The sequence below is a fragment of the Papaver somniferum genome, chromosome 5 (assembly GCF_003573695.1).
Source record: "Papaver somniferum cultivar HN1 chromosome 5, ASM357369v1, whole genome shotgun sequence".
Classification (NCBI taxonomy): Eukaryota; Viridiplantae; Streptophyta; class Magnoliopsida; order Ranunculales; family Papaveraceae; genus Papaver; species Papaver somniferum.
In genome coordinates, this window is record NC_039362.1 from 193,693,801 (window position 1) to 193,714,956 (window position 21,156).

Here is a 21,156-nt window from a genome sequence, read left to right on the forward strand (position 1 = left end):
TTGCAATATATAAAACTAAAAGTTCCAATACTGCAAAAATCATCTTCCAGGTAACTTAGAATTTAAATAAATAAATCTATAAAACATTGCAAGATGAAAGACGTTGGCAATAAGTATGTCTAATCACAATGTCAAATGTGTATAATGAAAGAGTATATATAACTAAATCATCTTCCAAATAACTTAGATTTAAATAAATAAATCTAAAAAACATTTCAAGATGAAAGACGTTGCAAATAGCTATGTGTAATCACAATATCAAATGTGCATAATGAAAGCGTCTACATAACTATACTACTTTGTCTCATAGAATAAAGTAGACTTTTGAGTGACAGATAAGTTTTAGTATCCACATACCTTTTGTTGTTGAAGTTCCTCAGAGTTCTTCATTAGATCTTCGTCTTCATCTTGTAAGCGTTGTGAAGTCTAAAGCTTAACTACACATTTTATCCTAGTCCGAGTTTTAGCTATAAGTAGACTAGAAATCAAGTATATAGTTTTGATCAACTAAACTTGACAAACAAGCTTGAGATAACAATGCTTGCGAGTTCGACTGATCAATGCTCTAACATACTTAAGGCCCAAGGTCATGAAGAAAGTTTTATTTAGAATTTATCCTTTACCCGCACTTAGCCATGTCATCCTTTTTACGACCTTGACACTTGTATTGGAAATGGAACTAGGTTGAAAAAGTCTTAAATCCTATGTATCATGCTATTTTAAGACCTCGACCATTTGCATTGAAGATGTTCTAATGATGAAGAAATACTTGACCATGTTGAACAAGGTGATGGTGCAAATTCAAAGAAGAATAAGAATTTAGTACTATTGAGATCCCAAAATGCACCAGGGATAAGAATGAGCCTTTATAAGCGTTCAGTTGTGACTATTTTCATTATTTCATTATACCTTTTATTGACTTTAATTGCCTCACTTTACTAGGTTTATACTTCCAATTCTTCACCCTTCATTGCCTCAATTCTACATTTCAGTTTTAATAGTATATGTAATACCCTGTATTTTTAGTTATGGTTTCGGTTCTGGTTATACCTAAATTAGCTAACCATGTGGTTTATGATGTTTCCTTTGCCTTAGTCTAGCTAGGTTGTTTGAACTAGAAATGCTACAAGTTAGGGTGGAAATAAAATAGCTAATAAATAATAAAATAAACCTTTTGATTAATAGAAAATGAAAAGCCAAATAAGGAAAATAATAAATATGATATATTATTATTAATTAGAGTAATATTAATATGGGAGTTAGTGTATGCTTTATAAAGGAAATATAGAGAAAATAAATAGGAGATACAAACATTAGTTAGAGAAAAAGCTAGGAGAGGAAGATGAAGTTAGAGACTTTTGGAGAAGAAAGATAAAGAAAATCAGTAGAGGCTTAATAAAATAAAGGTAGAATGTGAAACCCTCTCTCTTTTGGTGTTTATCTTTGGCATTTATTTTGTATGCCTTTGTATTGTTAGGTTTCTGAAATTTAATTGAATATATATATCTTATTGATGATCAGACTCCTCCTATTGATTTATAACATGATTAGGTACTCTTGTTAAAATGTGAGAATTTACCTATGCAAATTCACCTTTGAATGTTCCTTGTAATTTGGATTGTGATTTCTGAAATTCTGGACAGTTTCGTATGGCTGTGATTTTGATGTTCTTAGGAAGTCTTAATGATGTAAAAATTATTTAAGGTCTTAGCAAAAGTTGTAGATAAATGTATTATATTGTATTGTGTTTTTGGTTTGCTTAATTTGAGACTAATATGAATTTATGGTGTATAGTTTGGTAAAATGATATTGTCTTCCTAGATTTTGTGATGCGTTTGTAAAATCAATATCTTTTGATTGAGCCGTTAGTTTGCAGTGAAATTTGTATATCTTATACATGATGTTGTTGGGGATGTTCACTAAACTTTTTAGGTCTGCAGTTAGTGTGTTTGCTTTAATGGTGGAAAGAATTACATCGTTAGTTGGGTTGTGAACTTATGACTTGTTGATGAAGTGGTTTGGAATATCAAAATGTATAATGTACGATAAATTTATTAAATAAATATTTGGATATGCTTGTTTGGATGGCGGTGCCCGTACCGAGGATATACAGATAGGTGGGGCACGACCCAAGGATACTCGTGCTACGGTAGTGTGAAATTGTAAATGAATGAATGTATTTGTTTGAATGGCGGCGCCCGTAACGAGGATACACGATAGGTGGGACACGACACAAGGATAATCGTGCTAAGGTAGTGTGAATTTATAAATGAATGGATATATTTGTTTGAATGACGGTGCCCGTACCGAGGATATACAGATAGGTGGGGCACAACTCAAGTATACTCGTGCAAGTGAGGTTGGCGGTCCAGTGCCGAGGATACACGAATAGGCGGGGAACAAATCGAGGAAACTCGTGCATTTAAGAAGATTTGATAGATTGTGAGTTTAGTTGATGGAGGTATATACAATTAAATCCTTGAAGTTGCACCGTGTATTCTTGTTGTACATATTCTCTTTGATTGGTTGGCATGTTTTCGTATGTTTTGATAAAGGGAATGCTTCTATTGAGCTGTCATCTCACCCGAATTGGCATTATTTGCAGATTTATGGAAGTTGGAAGTGGAAGTTAGAAATGAGTTGCTTAGCGATTGAACTGTTTTATTGTATAGCTTGAAATGTAATTTGAAATGATAACTTTGTTGGAAATATTGTTACAAATGATTAGCGAAATCATTGGTTTAAATTCATATTAGAAAGGATAAATTATGTATGTTGTAAATTAGAAGAGTTATATGCATAAGCCTCTTTCCGACCCGTAACATTTCGATTTCGGATCTCCATACGAGTTTGATCCTGGCCCGGGACTCGGGGTATTACAGTACCCCTTGGAGATTTATAGGACTATTGTTGTTATGAATGCACCTTCTATTGATGTGCATTTTGTTACTTATGAATCTAATTTTTTTCAATCGATGAGCTTGCACCTTGTATCAAGGTAATTTTTTACTTTGTCGTTCCCGATCAAAGGTATGGAAAGATAATTGTTTATCGTCACTGAAAGTCCCTTGACCAATGCTTCTACACATTCTTTTTTTTTTCTATTGAGTTTTGTGTTATGTGGTTTGTGTATAATTGTGCAAAAGAAGCTAAACTGGGACCTTCCAATAGCCGAACAGGTTGAGATTTGGATATTAGAAGGTTGAATGAGAGTGATAGGGAAGTTGTTGCTAGTAACTTAGCACACTGTTCTCAAAGTGAGATCTGGGTAATATTATTTCCAGATTTTATCACTTTTCAATAACATAGATTTTCGGTTTATTTGATTATGTAAATCTTCAAATTGTTAATGGATTCTAAGTTTATTTGATCTCAAAAATTGTTTATATGTAATATTGGTTTCCATATGAAGTTATGAACATAGTAACTTGGAATCGAAGCCGTGGTAAGTAATCACGGGTATATAAAATCTACTTTATAGTTGTAAGTAAATAATCTCAACCGTGCATTTATTACTTAAGTCATTCTTTACGATTTGGTTAAAGTGTTTGTACTTATTATTTTCGTAGTCATGTGTTTATAAAGTATTTTTAGATTCACAAGAATCTTTCGTGCATATTGCAGCGGGATCGGAGTGGGTCTCCTTAGCTTTTCATGCAGAATCAAAAGCCTTGTTAAAAGCCTCCTCATGGTTAAGTGAAAATATATTATCTAGTGTCTCGATAACAGCAGACTGCAAAACTCTGGCGGAAATGATCAACAAGACATGCAAAGATTCTCCTTGGAACGCGGATAATACCATTCAGGAAACTATCTCAATACTGGAAAATCTTCCACAAGCTCAGGTAAAGTATATAAACAGGAAATATAATTATGCAGCGGATTACATTGCTAAAGAAGCTCGGATAAAGCATCTTAGGCACATGTCTTCCAATATTCAACAAAGAGTTTCAAAAGCTAGTGTTATTTCCAATGTTTTTGTCAAAAATGGAATTATAAATCTTTTGTACTCTGTTATTTGATTAATAAATTTTGTCTTTCCATCAAAAAACAAAATCACAAGAATGCCATCGGTTATTTGAGGCGCCAAACTTCTTATAATATCTAAAATGCAAAAGGCGAAGAGATCTAACGGGTAACACCCGATCAAGATCCCGTATATCCACGGTCTATATAAAACGCCCGCGCTAAATAATAATAAATCGTAGAGAATTCGTCATTTTTTTCTTCTTCCTTGAACAAACTCAAGGATGAACTAGGGCTACGAGGTCAGGGAAGAAGAAAGCGTCTCTCAAACCATGTTCTTGTCAATTTTGTTTCTGTGGAAGTTCAACCAGCGTTTGAAGTAAGATGAATCGGTTTCAAGGGAAGAGAGTACCTCATAATCCTACCATCAAACACTTACAGTAAGATTCGAAAACCCTAACTATTTTTTTCGATTTCTCTTGTTCAAATCTGTTTGGTCTGTTGTTTATTGAGGTGTTCTTTGTTTTGATTTCCCCTAATTTTCAAAGTTTGCCCTAATTTCACAATTTGCCCTAATTTTCACAATTTGCCCTGATTTCTCATGTTTGTAGTGTGTAAATCTAGGGGGTTTTGTGAGATTCCTGATATAATAGCCTTTGATTCTTCCTTCAGGGGAGATGTAGCATTTGAAGTTATATTTCCACAACCTAGCTTTGTTCGATTGTAAAACTAACTAGCCTTTGTTATCTTTCTTTGTCTTTGTGTGTTCATCAGATCTCTGCCAGCAGGGATAAAAAGGAAATGTGGAGTTAGAGAGGATAGGCAACAAGTTCTTCCTGACATTGATCCAAAGTATATGAAAAGTGGGATGTTAATAAGATCATTAGAGGATCCTGATGTTTTCAAGAGAGCAGGGTTTAGACGGGTTGCCTGGTTAAGACCTGGTCCAGATCAGCACGTTGCGAACACAGATGCTTGTGTTCCTTTAGATGGAAGTGGGAAATACGGCAACGGGTATGCTATCCGTAACACCCAAGGTAAGATGCTTAAAATTGGGTTTGGAGGTGGTGTTAGTGAAGATAGGAACATTATTGAAGGTAGACTAGTACCTCTGGCTGAAATGTTAGGCATCGAAAACATGTTGACGAAGATTGATCCAGTGGAATTTCCAAGACTTCTTGTGTGTTGCGATAACAACCAAGTGATAAGGTATCTCAAAGATGGAAGGATGAATTAAAAGAGTTCTAGAAATGATTTGAGGGAAGTTTTGGGGCGCATCATGGTATTAAAGGCTCAAAAGTACCCAGGTGATGAAAGTTTGGTGTTTATGCCGGTGTTCCGTGAAGGGAATTTCTTAGCCGACTGGTGCTCCACTCTTGGTTTGAAGTCAGGGAAGTACAAGGACTTTGTCATTGGGCAGGAGGGGTTTGATGAGATGAAGAATGAAAAAACAGTCAGGTATTTTAGGAAAAGGGACGCAAAAGGAAAGAATTATATCCGTGACGTTAAAGGAAAGCAGGACAACAATGCCATCAAGAAGCAGAAGCCTAAAGGAAAGCATGAAAACATTGCCAACAAGAAACAGAAGCCTAAAGCAAAGCATGGCAACAATTTCAACAAGAAGCGGAAAATTTACTAAGGTACACTTGTTTCTTTTCATTTGATGGTTTGTTATATCATGGGATGTGTAGGAATGCTTGTATCCATTGGGGTCACACTTCCCTTGCAGTCTGATATTAATACTTTTCCATATATTTGAACCCAAAATGTGTTTTGCACCACAATCTTTAGGTTAAAAAGGGCATAGTGGATTAGACATAGCTTGAGGGTCAGGAACTAAAGCAAAAGAAGCATTTTTTCTTTTTGCCCTTTTTTCTTTACTGGATTGTTACTCTTCAATTTGTTTTTCAACCACATGAGAAAAATGTATACATTCTGCAGAAAATTTGGTTGCCAAGATACTTGCCTTAGGAGTAACTTCAGTTTCACTTACCGTTCTGATCATCTTTACATACATCAGTAGATTAAGTAAAAAACTGTTAATGTCAGTATTTTGTTTGGGATACAGTCAACGTGTTTAATCCATTTGACGGTAGATACTATCTTTGGAGTTTGGCCTGGATTAGCTACCAGGTGTAGTGGAAGATATCAAGTTGCAGCTGCAACGGGAATCTATTATCTCCGAACTACTTATTTTAGCCTCACATAAAGTATCTGAAATGTTACTTTTCCATTTAGTAATCTAAAATGGCTTTCTTCGACTTTTCACATTCATGCAACCAAATTCCTTCTTGGATTGGTAATGCTATATGTTACATCATTCTTAGCTTCTCTGTATAGCCAAGGATGTAAAACTTTTATAGAGTTTAACAAATGGGATAAATTGAAATTGGGGAGATAGCTGACATATTTAGGCTTATTGATGTTGAGCCATTGCTCTTATGAGAAAGATGCAGCTCAAATTTTTCTTCTATTTATCCTATTTGATAATTTGAAAGTGCAATATGTTACATCATGACCTGGTACAAGGAGTTCTTTGGATGTCCCAGACTGATCTTCGGGTAATTTACAAAAGCATTCGTTGTCGCATTTAATGATCAATAAATATAAAGTCCTGAACCTTCACCTTGCACTTTCCCTCCACCCAAACTATCTTCTTCCTCTAAATTCTTGCATGCTGCTCAATCTGGACTACGTATATTACATGTTTTCTTACATGATTCTAGAACTGGGTTCAGTAGGTTGTAAAACTTGAGCATTATATTATTTTTTGAGCCAAATTCCGTTACTTGTCCAAATTGACTGAAGTTTGGATCTTCCTGTATCTTTGTTCTACTTTGAAAAATAAAAAAAAACAATGTTACAGAAACACTTAACTGATACTTGTTAACTCTCTTTGTAGGTCAAGGAGCTAGTTTTATGGGAGTATTGCCAATTCACAGGACACGGAGTTTGGATGTTTGGTTCATCGGGTTTTTAAGAAGCCAAGCACTTATGACTGATCTGGTTACATAAGTAGATTAATTTTGGGGGTAACATGGATATTAGAATTGATAGTAGCGTTGAAGTTAGAAGTGGTGACATGACCTGTAAATTGAATAGTGTTGGTGAAAGGTGTAGAAATGGCTAGAACACCTGAAGATTGTTACTCTTTTTTGTTCTAAATCAATGCTTAGCTTAACTGTAACCATCTGCTGCACATTGTGACTTCGACAACCTTTGCAAGAGATCATTGTATATTTCCCTATCTTCATTTTGTGTTAATTTTAGCTGTTTGAAAACCAAAAACACAGCCTGCTATCTTTTCTTCCATTCGTTACCGAAGTGCACTCCAGCTCATAGTCGATCTGGTGTAATGTTTGAGCTATTTACTGAGCTTTTTCCGCACCACTAACCACAGAATCCTGAGAGACATTATGCCCTCAGTTACATAGGCATTTTTGTAGGTGGGATTGAAACTTAGCTTAGAGTTTGTATGGGTCTCTGTCAAACTTTCCAATTGAAAAAACAATGATAAAAAAACCAAAACCATATATGCTGCTCACAGCCACAGGCAACTATTGCCTGGTGCTTGTTCTACCATAGATTGAAGTTGCCCTTATCCAGTAGTTAATGGTAAATATTAAAAAGAGAGTAATAGTAAAATTGTGGGTACAGTTATCCAAAAATCCTAGCCTTTAACCTAATGGGAATATCTCATTCCAGACCCAAATGTAATCCTTCTAAGATTTGCAATCTGCGCCGCCTCAAGGTTGTTAGATCAAAAAGCTTGGAGAGACGATCTGTAGATTGAGGAAGGAAAGGAAGAAGAAGTTACTGTTTTAAGAAGAAGAAGAAAAGTTATTCAATCTATGTTGTTGTTACTGAATCACAAGAGCGAAAAGCAGAAAATATTTGGTTTGAGTTGAATAATCGGTATGAGCAGACTCGAAAACGGGTTTTTCATAAGGATTGCCAGAGTATTTGTTCGTGGCCGGGAAGAGTACAACTTTCAATTTCATTATAAGGTGATTCTTCTTAACTAATTTAGGCTCTAATTGTTATTTGATATCGTTTCATTCTGTTCTTAATTGCTTTCTATATGTTGGTAGTCATGATCTTGCTTTTGTGAATGATATCTCAAAATTAAAAATATGATATCTCAATGATAATGTTGTAATGAATCATATTTTATCAAGTTGTTGGGCAACCTGAGGTTGCTATGGTTGAGATGCATAACTTTAGGCTGCTAAGTAAGTTACATTTTGGATGTCTGAGTTATTCAGTTAAACCAATGGTCTATTTTTATAGTAGATGGCAGCAGCCATTTCACAGGACATGGGTCCTAAAATTATGATTGTATGTCAATGAATTCTGCCTGTGCATATTACACTCTTCATTTTTTACCAAAAAGGCAAAAACTTATCATACCAAATATATTAAACTATAACTTCCCATTAACTTGATTACTGGTATTATGCCACCATTTGTGGAGGTAAAAGCTCTATGCAATATTATTAAAATGTTTCACCATAAGAGAAAACAGAAAAATTCCGGTTTCAGTTTTCAGTAGTGTCAGTGGCAACTTGATGGCCATGTGGATTAATGATTATCGACATTGTTTCAATATCAGGTGATTATTCTTAATAATTAGGGCTGTAGTTATTTGAATTTGCATTGGACCTTAGATTCATTCTGCTCTTAGTTGATTGCTAGATTGGTTGTCGTAGCTTTTTATATGTTGGTTGTCTTGATCTGGCTACAACATGTGTGGAACAGTTAGTTACTCGCTAAATTGATTTGTTTTACTTTAGTTACTTAAATCTCTATTTAGGATCAATGTGGCTGGTAGAGGTTCTGAAATTTGAGTAACATAATTATTGCTTTTACGTCTTTTCTGATATCTGTATATTGTTTCCTAATGTATATGTAGGTTCAAGGAGAAGCTAATTATGCACATACTTGAGGAAAATGTAACTAAAAGTTAGGGGTCCTCGTCATAAAAGGGGCTGTAAGAACAAGTCATTGAGGCTAATGTTAAAGCAGAAGTGGGGAACCAAGTAGAAGAACAAGCAAAGAAAAAGTACAATTCAAACACACATGTAGTATATTGACAAAGATGCTTAATGCTGTTTTAGCAGGTGAACATCTTATGCTAATGTTACTTTGATGTTCATAGTTTTTCCGAAAGAGCTTTCTGTAAGAACAATGCCATACCCATATGAATCAGATCTTGTTTTTCTTGCACAACCTGAAATTGTGAGGGATTAGATCCCAGCTTGTGGATAAACTGAATAATCTAACATGCCTATTGCTATTGGTCTGTTACATTTCCTGATAGTGTGCTTACATATCCATGTGTTCTAGAGTCTGTTATAAGTTATAACGTTATGGTTCTACCAAGTTAAACCCATCTGTGCATAAACTTAGCTTTGGTCTCTTGTGTTCACTACATTCTCTTACCGTTTCCATGGGGTTTTCATAAGTGGTGGTCTGTAAATAAAAAAAAATGTTAAACGTGAGGACTGAAGGTATCTGTTAACTGTTTATCAACTATGTCTATGCTAGACACTCGATTACTGTTGCCAATTTTGGATACTCTATTTCATATGGTTAACTTGGTTTTCAAGATCTCTGACCTAGTTTTTATGGATGTCCTTGCTGATTCTTTTTTCAAAATGCTCGTAGTTACAGACATGCTTTTTAGTTTACTTGTTGATGGTTTTGGACTACTACAGGAGTTACTTTTAGACTACATTTCTGTTGTTTTGAACAATATTCAATCAGCATGAGCAAGTACTATTCTTTCTTGCTTACTCTGTCTGTCATTTCTTGCTGCAACTCAAGATAAGTGATATTGATTATTGGTGGAATCTGATATCATTTCTTTGACTTGTAGCCTACAAGTGGTAGGTGTTGGATGATAACTGGGTAATTGTCCTCCTCCTTCTGTGCAGACTACTACAGCTTTAGCAGGTGAAGACTTATGCTAATTTACTTTGATGTTAATATCTTATCCATGGGAGCTCTCAGTAAAACGTTTTGTTGCAATAACAAAATCATACTCACTAACTACATGGAAATTGGGGAGCTCTCTTGGAAACCTATTGCTGCTTAGTAATTTTTGTAGTTTGAACCATTTTGTTCATCTTATATCTAGTCCTTCTAGCGAATCAGCTTGGTTACTCTTTGTTAAGGGCGTACCAATCAATTATAAGACTTCTGGTTACCAAACATTTTGAAATGTCAGTTTAGCATATTTTTTATGTTAGGCATGCGTCTTTTGATAATTCAAACTCTATGGCGCATCCTGAGCCAATGCCCTGGTCGAACATATTTTTTGTCCCTTTTATGTAACCCTAGTACCCAGCGTTCACTTTTTCTTTTATTAGCTTCATCTCAAACATTGGTTTATAGTTCTGTTGATTTTAATTGTATGGTTATTGTTATATTACTTAGTTGTAGTAATTTTTGCATGCTCGGGTCTTGTGTGTTGAAGTCATGTTCCCGACATCCTGTATTTGGTGTTTCAGGTTTCAATTAGGACGAAAATCTTTCACCCAAATATTTTTATCTACAAAAAAGACATTAGAGTGCATACAATCTAACTAAAAAAGAAGTCTTTCCTAATTCCAAAACATAACCTTAACCTTGGACTTGTGTTCCAACATTTAAATCCTATAAAACCGTAGGGACTTGTGTTTAAATAATTCACATGTTAATCTAAAATTTTAAGAGAAAAAAGTGAATGAATTGATATGTAAGAGTTGGTAAGTTCGCTTTTTTGCACATTGAATGTTGTGGTGGCTGGCTGATCTATTGTTTACTGAAATTGGCCGACTATGGTAAAATATCTGGTGTAACCATCTCTGAACACCTAAAGTAAAATGTGACCCATGTAATTATATCTGCTGATGGAGAGGGGTGTTTGCCACCACACTTTCAAATTCTTCAAGGCCATCTCAGATGGGGAATGGGTTCGTAAAACGAATTGTAAGTTCTCATAGTGGCATTCTAATCCTTGCATAACATCAGTTTACCAATGAATTTTGATTTAAATTTATTTGGCATATGCAAAATATGCAGTTTTGCCTTTTTCACTTTTTTTTTACTCCTTTGCGTGAATTCATTTTGTAGTGCTATGCTGGAATTAAAGCATGCACAGAAACAACGGATCTTGTCTATGAAGAGGTTTATGAAGTAAGACTTGATAAACATGCATGGATGTCAAGATGACCCCGAAATGGTAGATTTCTAGTCAGTAATTTCTGATTTGTTTTTGTTCATTGGTCAAACAAATTCGTAGCATCTGAAACATAATAAAATATTTTGGCATTTTGATTCATCCTCCCCTGCATATTAAGTATTGACCATAAGCATTGTTTGAATATCTTTTGCTGAACAGTCTAGATCTGTTGTTATTGGGCATACATGGATACTAGCGTTGAAGTTAGAAGTAGTTCCTTAATGACATGACCTGTAAATTGAATAGCGATGGTAGTGTAGAATAGTACGTACTAAATCTAAAGACTCGCGGGTTGTACACATACTGGATCAAAAGAAAAAGCGCCTTCACACAAATACATCAAACGATAGCAAGTTATTACTCTTTCAGACCAAAAGTGGAACCTCTCTCTTTAATTCTGCAGAACTGGTGTAAGGAGTGTTTGATCTCTATCATTTCTCTGGTAATTTTTGTTTTTCATATCATTTCTCTTTAGAATGGTGGGAAGAAATCAGAATCAAATGTGATTATGCCACAGCTAGCCTAAGAACTAAGATTGATATCACAAAAATCAGGCTTAATGATTTATTTTAGGAATTTTTTCCATGTTATTACTTGGAGACGATGTTATGATTCAGAATGATTTGTCTTTAGACTAGTTTCAAATCATCTAGCATGAAGGATAGTACTACGAGTCCCCAAAAGTTTGGTTGCGAAAATATTTCTGAAGGTGGTTAAAATTAGGGATCAGCAAGGATGATCTTCAATCAGGAAAGAGGGCAAATTTCAATTTCAGCATAAGGTGGTTGATTCTTCTTTACATTATTTGATTTCGCATGGGGTACCATAGGTTCATTCTGCTTTTAATGAATTAATTGCTTAAGCTTCATGTGTCTGTTGTCCTGTTCTTGTTACAATATGTCTGTTGATTGCTTGCCGAATTTATGAGGTTAATTGTAGTTACATTGGCTGGTATGCATTCTGAATTTGGGTAACATAATCATAGCGTGTATGTCTTTCTTGACATATTTGTGTCTTTGTAATGTCTATGTAGGTTCGAGGATACACACCTGAGGAGATGTATCTAAAGATTACTTACGGCTCGTCATCAGAAAAGGGGTCATAAGGACAAGTCATGTGAGGCTAATGCGAAAGAGAAGTGGCACAGATAACGTAAAAACAAGCAAATGAAATAGCAATCATTCCTCACACTGAATTAGAACATACAAAGTAAAACCATTTTTTTTATTAATCAACTGTTGCTTTCAGCTTCACAACATCTTCCACCTGAACACTTTCTTCTTGTTCCTTCCAAACACTAACAGCATTACTAGCTTTTCGCTTCTTCTTACTTTTGGATTGCAAGACCATCCACTTCAGATTTTTCACCTTCACCATCTTTCGGTTCACCACCCCATATCGTCTTTGGTAACTCAAAACATTTCTCTAAAAGGGGTTTGGGAAAACTCAAGACATGGGCATTCCTATCTTGTGTTCCTCATCTATCCATAACATGTCTGATTTTTAGAGTTGGATTTATGTAGCTTTGAATTCTGGATGGAGATAGATAAATGAAGTTTATACTCTTACATGAATGGACTGTGTTGTGCAGTTTCCTTAGCTATTCAAATTCTGACCTGAAGAGGTTATGATGAACATAAATCGAGCCGGAAACAAGGGGCGACATTCAAGTCTAATGGCAATACAGACGTTACACCAAATGAAACTGATAAACACAGAGGAGAGACTCATTTGGATAGAGATGCAGACTGAACCGGATTCCTGTTGTGAGTACAGGATTCTCATAAGACCCGCTTCTCCTGTGGCAACTTCTGACTTTGACTCATAATTGGGGGCCACCAAGGATGATCTTCAATCAGCATGGAAGAGGTCAAATTTCAATTTAATTCTAAGGTGATTATACAAAATAATTATGGGCTGTAGTTATTTGATTTTGTTGGGAGTACCGTGGTTTTATTCTGCTTATGATTGGTTCTTACTTGCTTAAGATTTATGGTCCGATGTCTTGATCTTGCTACAACATCTGTCATTCCTCAATAGTTAGTTGCTCACTGAATTTATGCGTGGTTAACTGTTAGTTATACCGGCTCTTAGAAATTCCGGATTTGGGTAACTTAATCATTGCGTGCATGTGTCTACGTAGGTTCGAGGAGAAGTCTAATTATACACACCTAAATAGAAGAGGTATATCTAAAGGTTGGGTGTTTATAGGATGAAGAATCATCTACCAAACCAGCTGAATCAAATGAAGAATTGTGAAATGTGGAGACGAATTGGAGATCACCAAGGATAATCCTCAACCGGCATGTAATAGGAAGAATTCCAATTTCACTGTAAGGTGATTCTTCCTTGCAGTTATTTGATTTTGCATGGGACCGTTGGTTCATTCTGCTTTCAATTGATCACTGAATTGCTTGTCTTAGCTTTTCTGTATGTTGGTTGTCATGATCTTGGTAGAACATGTGGGAACAAATCGATGTGGTTTGTTGTTAGTTATATCTCTATGGGATAGAGACTAGAAAGTGAATGCTAGTCCCAACTTCATTGATGGTTGTTCAGTGTCTAGCTGATAACAGAATGTAAAAGAATGGAGGGAGATGCTCATTTCTTTAAGTCTGCTTTTAGAATTTTGAATTCCGATATTTTCCTTATTGGATTCCTATGAGGCATTCACCTTTCAAGTTGCTGTGTTGCTCAATCTGACTAGTCATTCCTGTACTTGTCCAATTCACCTCATTAACTGATGAAAAGGAAAATGGGTTGCTAGTGTCCTGACTTGATTAGTTTTTTAGTCTCTTGATTCTAGAATGACGATTCTTAACATTTGAAATTCAGATGGTTGTTTTCTACTAATAGCAATAATTGTGTAATAAGGGACAGATTTAGTTGGCTACTGTTTGGTCTGTTAATGAAGTTTTTGATCTATTAATGTAGTTGGTTGCTGCAAGCCGAAATCCTTTACTTTTCTGTATCATCACTGAATATCTAGCCGGGGGTTCATTGAGGGCGTTCACGCACAAACTTGAATACGATACATTTTCTTTTGAGAAGGTCATCGGTATTGCTCTAGATATTGCACGAGGAATGGAATTCTTACCATAGCAAGGTGTTGTTCTTTGAGACCGTAAACCTGAGAATCTCATCTTTGACGAAGATAACCAGGTGAAAGATTGTTGACTGCGGAATTGCGTGCAAGGAGGCATTTTGTGAATCTTTAGCAGATGATGCGGGTACTTGCTGCTGGATGGCACCTGAAATTATCAAGCGAAAATCCTATGACAGCTTTGGACTGGTCTTATGAGAGATGGTTGCTGGAATAATTCCTTTTGATGATAAGAAACCCATCCAGGCAGCTTTTGCTGTGGTAAATAAGGTATGCCTCCCTGCCCTGGATCTTTCTTTTCGATTGCACTCACAGACATCAAGTATGCACTTTGTTCCCTCTTCTTAAACATCTTTATAGGGTTTGAATGCCTTGATGCTGGCCAAGGTTTAGGATTTCATCTCGATCAAATGTTTCGTTAGTTGAACAACCTAGGAATCATAGCCTAATAGTTTAAAATGCGCTTAGGCAGGATGATGAGGCATTTGGGCAAACGACATATTTTTTTCTTGTTACCACTTATACCTCCAAAAGTTCACATCCGAATTGTTGTCCCATGGTGGTTACTTGGTTATTATCCCATAAGGATAACTGCCCAGAAAACTTGACGGCAAACGAGATCCAGAGTCTCACTGGACTTAATGTTCTGCTTGTTTAAAACCTAGATGTCCTGTCCTTAACATCTGAGGTATCCAATACATGTACCAATCTGATTTTCATACAACAAAGCTATTTGTTCTTGTACTGCAGAAATATATTATGTGCATCTTTTTACCATGATGCTAAAAAAAATAATACGCTCCAAGCAAGAACTTGTACATAACAGTAAGTCCCTCAGATAACATTAATATGTTGTGTTCTGTTAGCAAGCTTTTTTAGTGTTAGTTGTATCGGCTTCGAGGATGGACAATCTATCTCGGTTGATAAGAAATATTTTTCGTTTGTTTGTAACTTGTAAACTCGTAAATTTTAATTGAGAAACTCCCCTACCAGGGGTTGTTCTGTACGGCTCTTGAACTGGTCTAAACCTTCCATTGTGAATTATTATTCCATTGATGAGGAAGTCATGCATTTATGTAGTTGAAAAAGTTCGACTATGTTTAACTTCTGACTGTGAACAAATTTGGAAATTGTTCAGAAGCTGAGACCTGTTATTCCGAAGGGTTGTCCACCTCCGTTACGAGATCTGATCGAGCACTGTTGGACTTCAGCTTCAGAGAAAAGGCCAGAATTTTGGCAGATTGTGTACACACACTTGGATCATCTGGTCGTGGACATGTGCACTTCAAATGGCTACATGAAAGTGGATTCGAATATTCATGCCGCCTTTCTCCAAGCGTGGCTGTGGGAGCACTTCGAAAGGTATGCTCCAAAACCGTTGGCCTTACTTCCCGAGTCTTGGGGTGGCTCTAGAATACTCCGCTGGTCGAATAGGTGCCCAAAGATTGGTTCGAAACTGATTGGATTCCTTGACAACTCGCACGCGATCAATTTCCGTCCATGGGCTCCGATGCATGCGTCCATAACTCAAATCAATACCTTTGCTCCTGTTCCGAGCATGTCTTTGTCTTCTGATAAAGAGGATACGAGTGTTGGAGAGATGGTGTTCATGTGAAGCTGCACGCCCGGTCATGTGTCGTCTTTCTTTCAAGGATCTTGAAAACCAGTCTCTTAAAATATCGATAGGGCGGTTCGGCATATGGATTTTCACCAAGGGGTCCCATTCGTTCGTCAACCGGTTGTTCCAGAAGACTCGTTGCCAATTGTTCTCGATGCTAGTGTTCTTGTGTTTGGTAAAAGTCTTCATTTTCTTCTCGCGGAACGAAATCCATCAAAAACCTCCAAATATAACATATTTTGGCAGGATGAGTTTCTCGCTATCCATGGATTCGTGAATGATTTGGTAGAAAATCGTCGCGGTAAGCCTTCTCCTGCGATTTTAGCGGATCACCCACTGCTAAGGGATTCTTCTTCGACCAAGCGAAAACCTGTTAGCCCGGATGCAAGTAGCCCCAAGTGAAGGAGCGAAGGTCTAAAAGGCATGCAGATGGTTCCCAGTCAGATTCGACATCCCTACCGACTTTCAGTTCGTCTAATATGCGGGTACGTATGGTTTTCCTCTTGATTTTAGTTGGATCGCGTATGTCCTTGTTTCTTTTCTGAGTATCCATCGTTGTATCTTGCCTAGGGTCTCAGCAGCGTGAACGCCTTTACCAAACTTGCTAGTAGTCAGAAAACATCGTTTCTCGAGACGGAGGGTGGCGGTGCTTAGCCTATCAATGGTGATGGGGAACCTGAGGAGGATGAAAGTTCAGAGTCCAGTGATGGCGATACTAGTTATTCCGACAGTAGTGCCGAATCTTCCTCTAGTCGGTCTGAAAGTGAATCAGTGAGTCTCACGCATGTTTTTTCTTCTTTCATCTCTCCCTTTCTCCTTGGAAAATATCTAATCCGTGATATCATAGGGGGGAAGCCGTTTCTGAAGATGGCCCTGAGATGGAGACTGGCGGAGATACAACTTTGTCTCCAACTGTGGCAGCCGCACCGGGCGACCTTGAAATGGATGTTGATCGAGATGAAAACATCGTTCTGACTCAAACAATGGAGAGTACTCCAGTGGCTGCATGTGCAATTGTCGTTAGAAATCACTTGTCGGTCGCTGATGCAGTCGCGGGCGCCACTTTCAATCCTCCATACTTGGTTCCTCATCCGGATCATGTGTTGATCGGGGGATTTAGCGTGCCATCCAAACATGCGGGCGACATGGTGTGGATAGAAAAGACAAACAAAAGACTTGTAAGTATACAAGGACAAGTTTTAGTATAGAAAATAAGCAAGGGATCAATCCACAGGGAGTAGGAGCACAAAAGAAATTATCCTAAGCTATCAATGGGTGCAAAGCACTATGGCAGTGAGCAAGGCAAAGCAATAAGGCAGATGCAAAGATGGGAAAACAGTTAAGAACCAAGGCTGTAAGCCAAGGGCAGGGAGGAGTTTGTGAACTGATTTCAATGCACAACAGCTACAATTTGCAAGAAAAACTGAACAAGATGGCTAAGAAATTTAACTGAGCAGGGAATCAAAACAGGCTTGAAATTATAAGTGACTGTAAAAAGATTTGTGGCTAAGCCAAGGCTTAGAATCCACCTTGTGACCTAATCAAGCAATGCAATTCTAGGTTGAGTTGAACACCTTGAGCATATATTAGAATGGGAGGAAAATCAGCTTGCTCACTGATATGCCCCTAGTACTGACTGTCTTTTGACAGCACAGTCAATCACAGGCATACCAGAGTACTGATTACTTCCCATTGCTCAAGCAAAACAGGCATCAAGATAACTATCCTAGCAATACATCATTCAACAGTGCACTAGGCTTCATCTGAGCCTTAGCTAGTGCAGTTTAGCTCATGCTAAGCATGTAAACAACATTAACATTCATCACATATGATAATCTAAACACAATATACAACATTGAAGATAAATCAAAACAACATACACAATCAACTGTTAACTGCATAAAGAACTGGAATTTGGAATTGCAAAATAAAATTGTTTCAATTCTCTTCTGGCTAGTCCAGAGAGATATACCGTCCCCCCAGATACAACATAATTATACAAATATATACCCCAAAAATCCAAATTAGGTTCCAGCAACTTTCCCCCAAAAACAGAAATTAGGTAAAATTGATTTACCTAATTTAGATGAGATATTCACTCCAACTCGTCGACCCACTCTCCAATTTCTTCTCCTGGTTCATCTCTTGCTTCAATTTCTGCTTTAACATCACTTATATCCCCAATTTCTCACCTAGGGTTTCAGTGATAAGAAAGGTGAGAAATTGGAGAAATTAGTGGTTGATAAAGAAATAGGACGTGTTGGCAATGATGGGTTTAGGTTTAGGGATGGTTTGGTGGCGTAGGGAGTGGTGGTGGTGAAGGAAGAGAAGGTGGAGAAGGTGGTGGTGGTCTGCAACAGGCATGGAGGGGGAGAGGTCGATGGAAGAAGGAGAAGGGGGTGTTTGGTAGGGGTATATGGCTCGGATGTTAGAGTGTTGGGCAGTTTCAGCGAGTGAAGATGTTATGCGATCCGGGCCGTAGGATGAGAAGATGGTAGGTAGATCTGACGGCGATTCGGAGGCAGGCGAGGAGCGACCGTCGGATGAAGGGATACAATGAAACGAACGACATTTGATGGAGTTAGGTACTGTAGTGTGAAGCAGATATATCAAACTTTGATGCACAACAAGGGAGCGACCGTAGGATGTTTCTGAGAATAAATCTGACGGCTGAAATCCGAGACGGGTATGGATTTGGGTTTAGAATATGGGTTTGATGAATGAGTTTGGGCTTGGAAAATCTTGAGCCAACTTCTTCTTTAAGAACAAATTTCTTCTTAAAGCCCATTTCTACCCTTTTTGGTCTTCCGCGCATCATTCTTCACAGCTTCCTTGCGTAATTCCTCCCGACTTTTCACTATTTTTCTGCTCTTTTCGCTCCGCAACTCATCCAAACTTTATTTATTCCCTAAAAATGCAAAAATTAAGTAAGAAAAATATTTATTCTTGAAAACTATGAAAATACAGAATATGGGATAAAATGTAGAATTAATGCATAAAATATGAGTTAGATGCCAATAAAAAGGGATAAATATATATAATATTTGGCACTCATCAAATACCCCCAAACCTGAATTTTACTTGTCCTCAAGTAAAACAAAACTAAGGAAATCCTACCTATACCACTGTCGCTGGTCTCTCGAATGCATTTAGCGTATGCACTAAGCCCTTTAAACCACCAAGTGTCCCTAGTGGACGAGTAAAATCTCGTGAAGGTTTGCTTAGAACGTACCTACAAAGTTCTAGGTCAAAATATAAGCTCAGATTCCATCAAATGTGACATGTGCAAGACAGTTTAAGCTCACAGCAAAATGGAGATGTCAATCTAGCTATCTAAGGCACAATCCTAGCACTGATAACAAAAAAAGACATGTGATAAGAGTGTAAAGTGTATCTACACATGTGTCTAGAATGACCTGAAGTTATGGCTACTAATCACCAAGAGATAGTTTTTAGGCTAAGAACCGAATTCTAAGCCAAGCTAGCTGTCCGGCTTTACGAGAATTGTGAATGTTCACCCAATGAGTTGGTGATATTTCAGTTTACCCACGTTATACATCGATGGCTGCACCCTCCTTGCTTATTACAAGACTATTTACAACAAAAAGATGACTCTTTACATGACTCTTATTTACATTGATTACTCTCTTTTATTTTTGGAACAAGAGAGAACTATTGTCTTTAACATGACAAAAGATAGAATAAATAATTGATTTTTTTTATTTATTTTTTTTGATTTTTTTTTTTGATTTTTTGAAGAAATAACTTTGATCTTTACAACATAGTGACACTTTTGATACATGAACAAAAAGAAAAACATAATTACATGACTCTAAGCAAGAGGTGGCCCTTATCGAATGCATCCGGTCAAATGCTATGGTTGCTTTTCTTAACGTATCCTCCAACTTCTACCCCAGCCAACCAAAGAACAAGCTAGTCAAGTTTCATTCAGTATTCTAAAGTGATTGGCAATCTAACTTCCTATCAAACACCTTGAAGATCGAGGCTATACATGTATTGGTAGATCGTGCGCGTGCAAGATTCTTATCACTATGTGAATTGTGCTAGAATCAGGGTGCCTATGTGAATTGTGCTAGAATCAGGGTGCCTAAATATCTAGACTAAGACTCCTAATAATTACATATTTGGACAAGAGTCAACATTTCAAGGTAAATGAGCTCCATTTTTTATGATTTTTTAATTTTTTTTTTATCATTTTTTAATTTTAATTTTTTTTTTTCGGAATTTTTAAATTTTTCAAAAAGAAGGAGTTCTTGTTTTCAATTATGGCATATTATCGTGGTATCTACTCTATACCCCCAAACCTAAACTAAACATTGTCCTCAATGTTTAAAAATATGGAAAGAATTAAAATGCAACATATGGAAAGGGACATGCTGAGTAGAGTAAAAGGAGAGAGAATACCCGATTTCGGCGAAAGCAGAATTAAAACTCCGTTATCCAAGGCAAAACTCCAACATATTCGGAGTCACAATGGATGAGCACAAAATATATACAAAAGGAAATTTAACTAACACATTATCCACAAGAAAATTTGGTTTTTAATGGGATTGGACTTTTTGGGAAAAATTTGGTTTTGTTGGGAGAAATTTTGGTTTTTGGGAAAATTTTGGTTTTAGGGAAAGAAACGGACTTTAAGGGTGGACCAGTTTAGTCCACATAGACTGGGTCCTCCAGGTTGGTTGTTTCAATGTCGGGTGGAATGGCTCAAGGAATGGCTTTAATCTCTGCCCGTTGACTTTGAAAACGTTCTTGTTGGAGACATCCTCCAGCTCTACAGCTCCATGAGGAAAATGTGCGTACTAGGTACGGACCCTTCCATCTGGAACGCAGTTTTCCTGGAAAAAGATGTAATCGGGAGTCATACAGCAAGACTTTCTGACCAGGAGTGAAGGATTTGCGTAGAATACGCTTGTCATGAAATATTCATCTTCTGCTTATATAACTTGGCACTGTCATAAGCCTCATTTCTCAATTCTTCCAACTCGTTGAGTTGAAGTTTCCGTTGAATTCCAGCTTCGTCCAGAGAAAAGTTCAGTCTTGATTGCCCAGTAGCACGATGTTCTAATTCCACAGGAGATGGCACGGCTTTCCATACACTAGACGATAGGGGGACATGCCAATTGGTGTCTTATAAGCTGTTCTATAGGCCCACAAAGCATCATTCAATCTTAATGACCAATCTTTCCTACGGGTTAACCGTCTTTCCAGAATGTGCTTAAT

General features: G+C 37.0%; 1 protein-coding gene and 1 long non-coding RNA gene across 8 annotated transcripts; both read left to right on the forward strand.

Moving 5' to 3' along the window:
• The first annotated feature begins 4,243 nt into the window (after positions 1-4,243).
• On the forward strand, positions 4,244-7,211 carry LOC113278404. The gene is made up of 3 exons (XM_026527253.1): positions 4,244-4,406; positions 4,741-5,606; positions 6,869-7,211. Exons 1-2 carry the CDS (start codon positions 4,351-4,353, stop codon positions 5,201-5,203), a joined length of 519 nt encoding a protein of 172 aa, XP_026383038.1. The 5' UTR covers positions 4,244-4,350; the 3' UTR covers positions 5,204-5,606; positions 6,869-7,211.
• Positions 7,212-7,636: 425 nt separating this feature from the next.
• LOC113284157 lies at positions 7,637-17,253 on the forward strand. Of its 7 annotated transcripts, none has more exons than XR_003327956.1 (11): positions 7,638-7,973; positions 8,879-9,086; positions 9,845-10,938; positions 11,083-11,191; positions 12,225-12,400; positions 12,783-13,084; positions 13,335-13,524; positions 14,126-14,564; positions 15,433-16,397; positions 16,483-16,683; positions 16,760-17,253. It is a non-coding gene; the product is annotated as an uncharacterized LOC113284157 (long non-coding RNA). The 7 variants fall into 7 exon arrangements; XR_003327958.1 differs by having other exon boundaries at positions 12,225-12,343; XR_003327954.1 differs by having other exon boundaries at positions 9,845-9,921; positions 10,479-10,938; positions 12,225-13,084; positions 16,760-17,252.
• Positions 17,254-21,156: the final 3,903 nt, after the last annotated feature.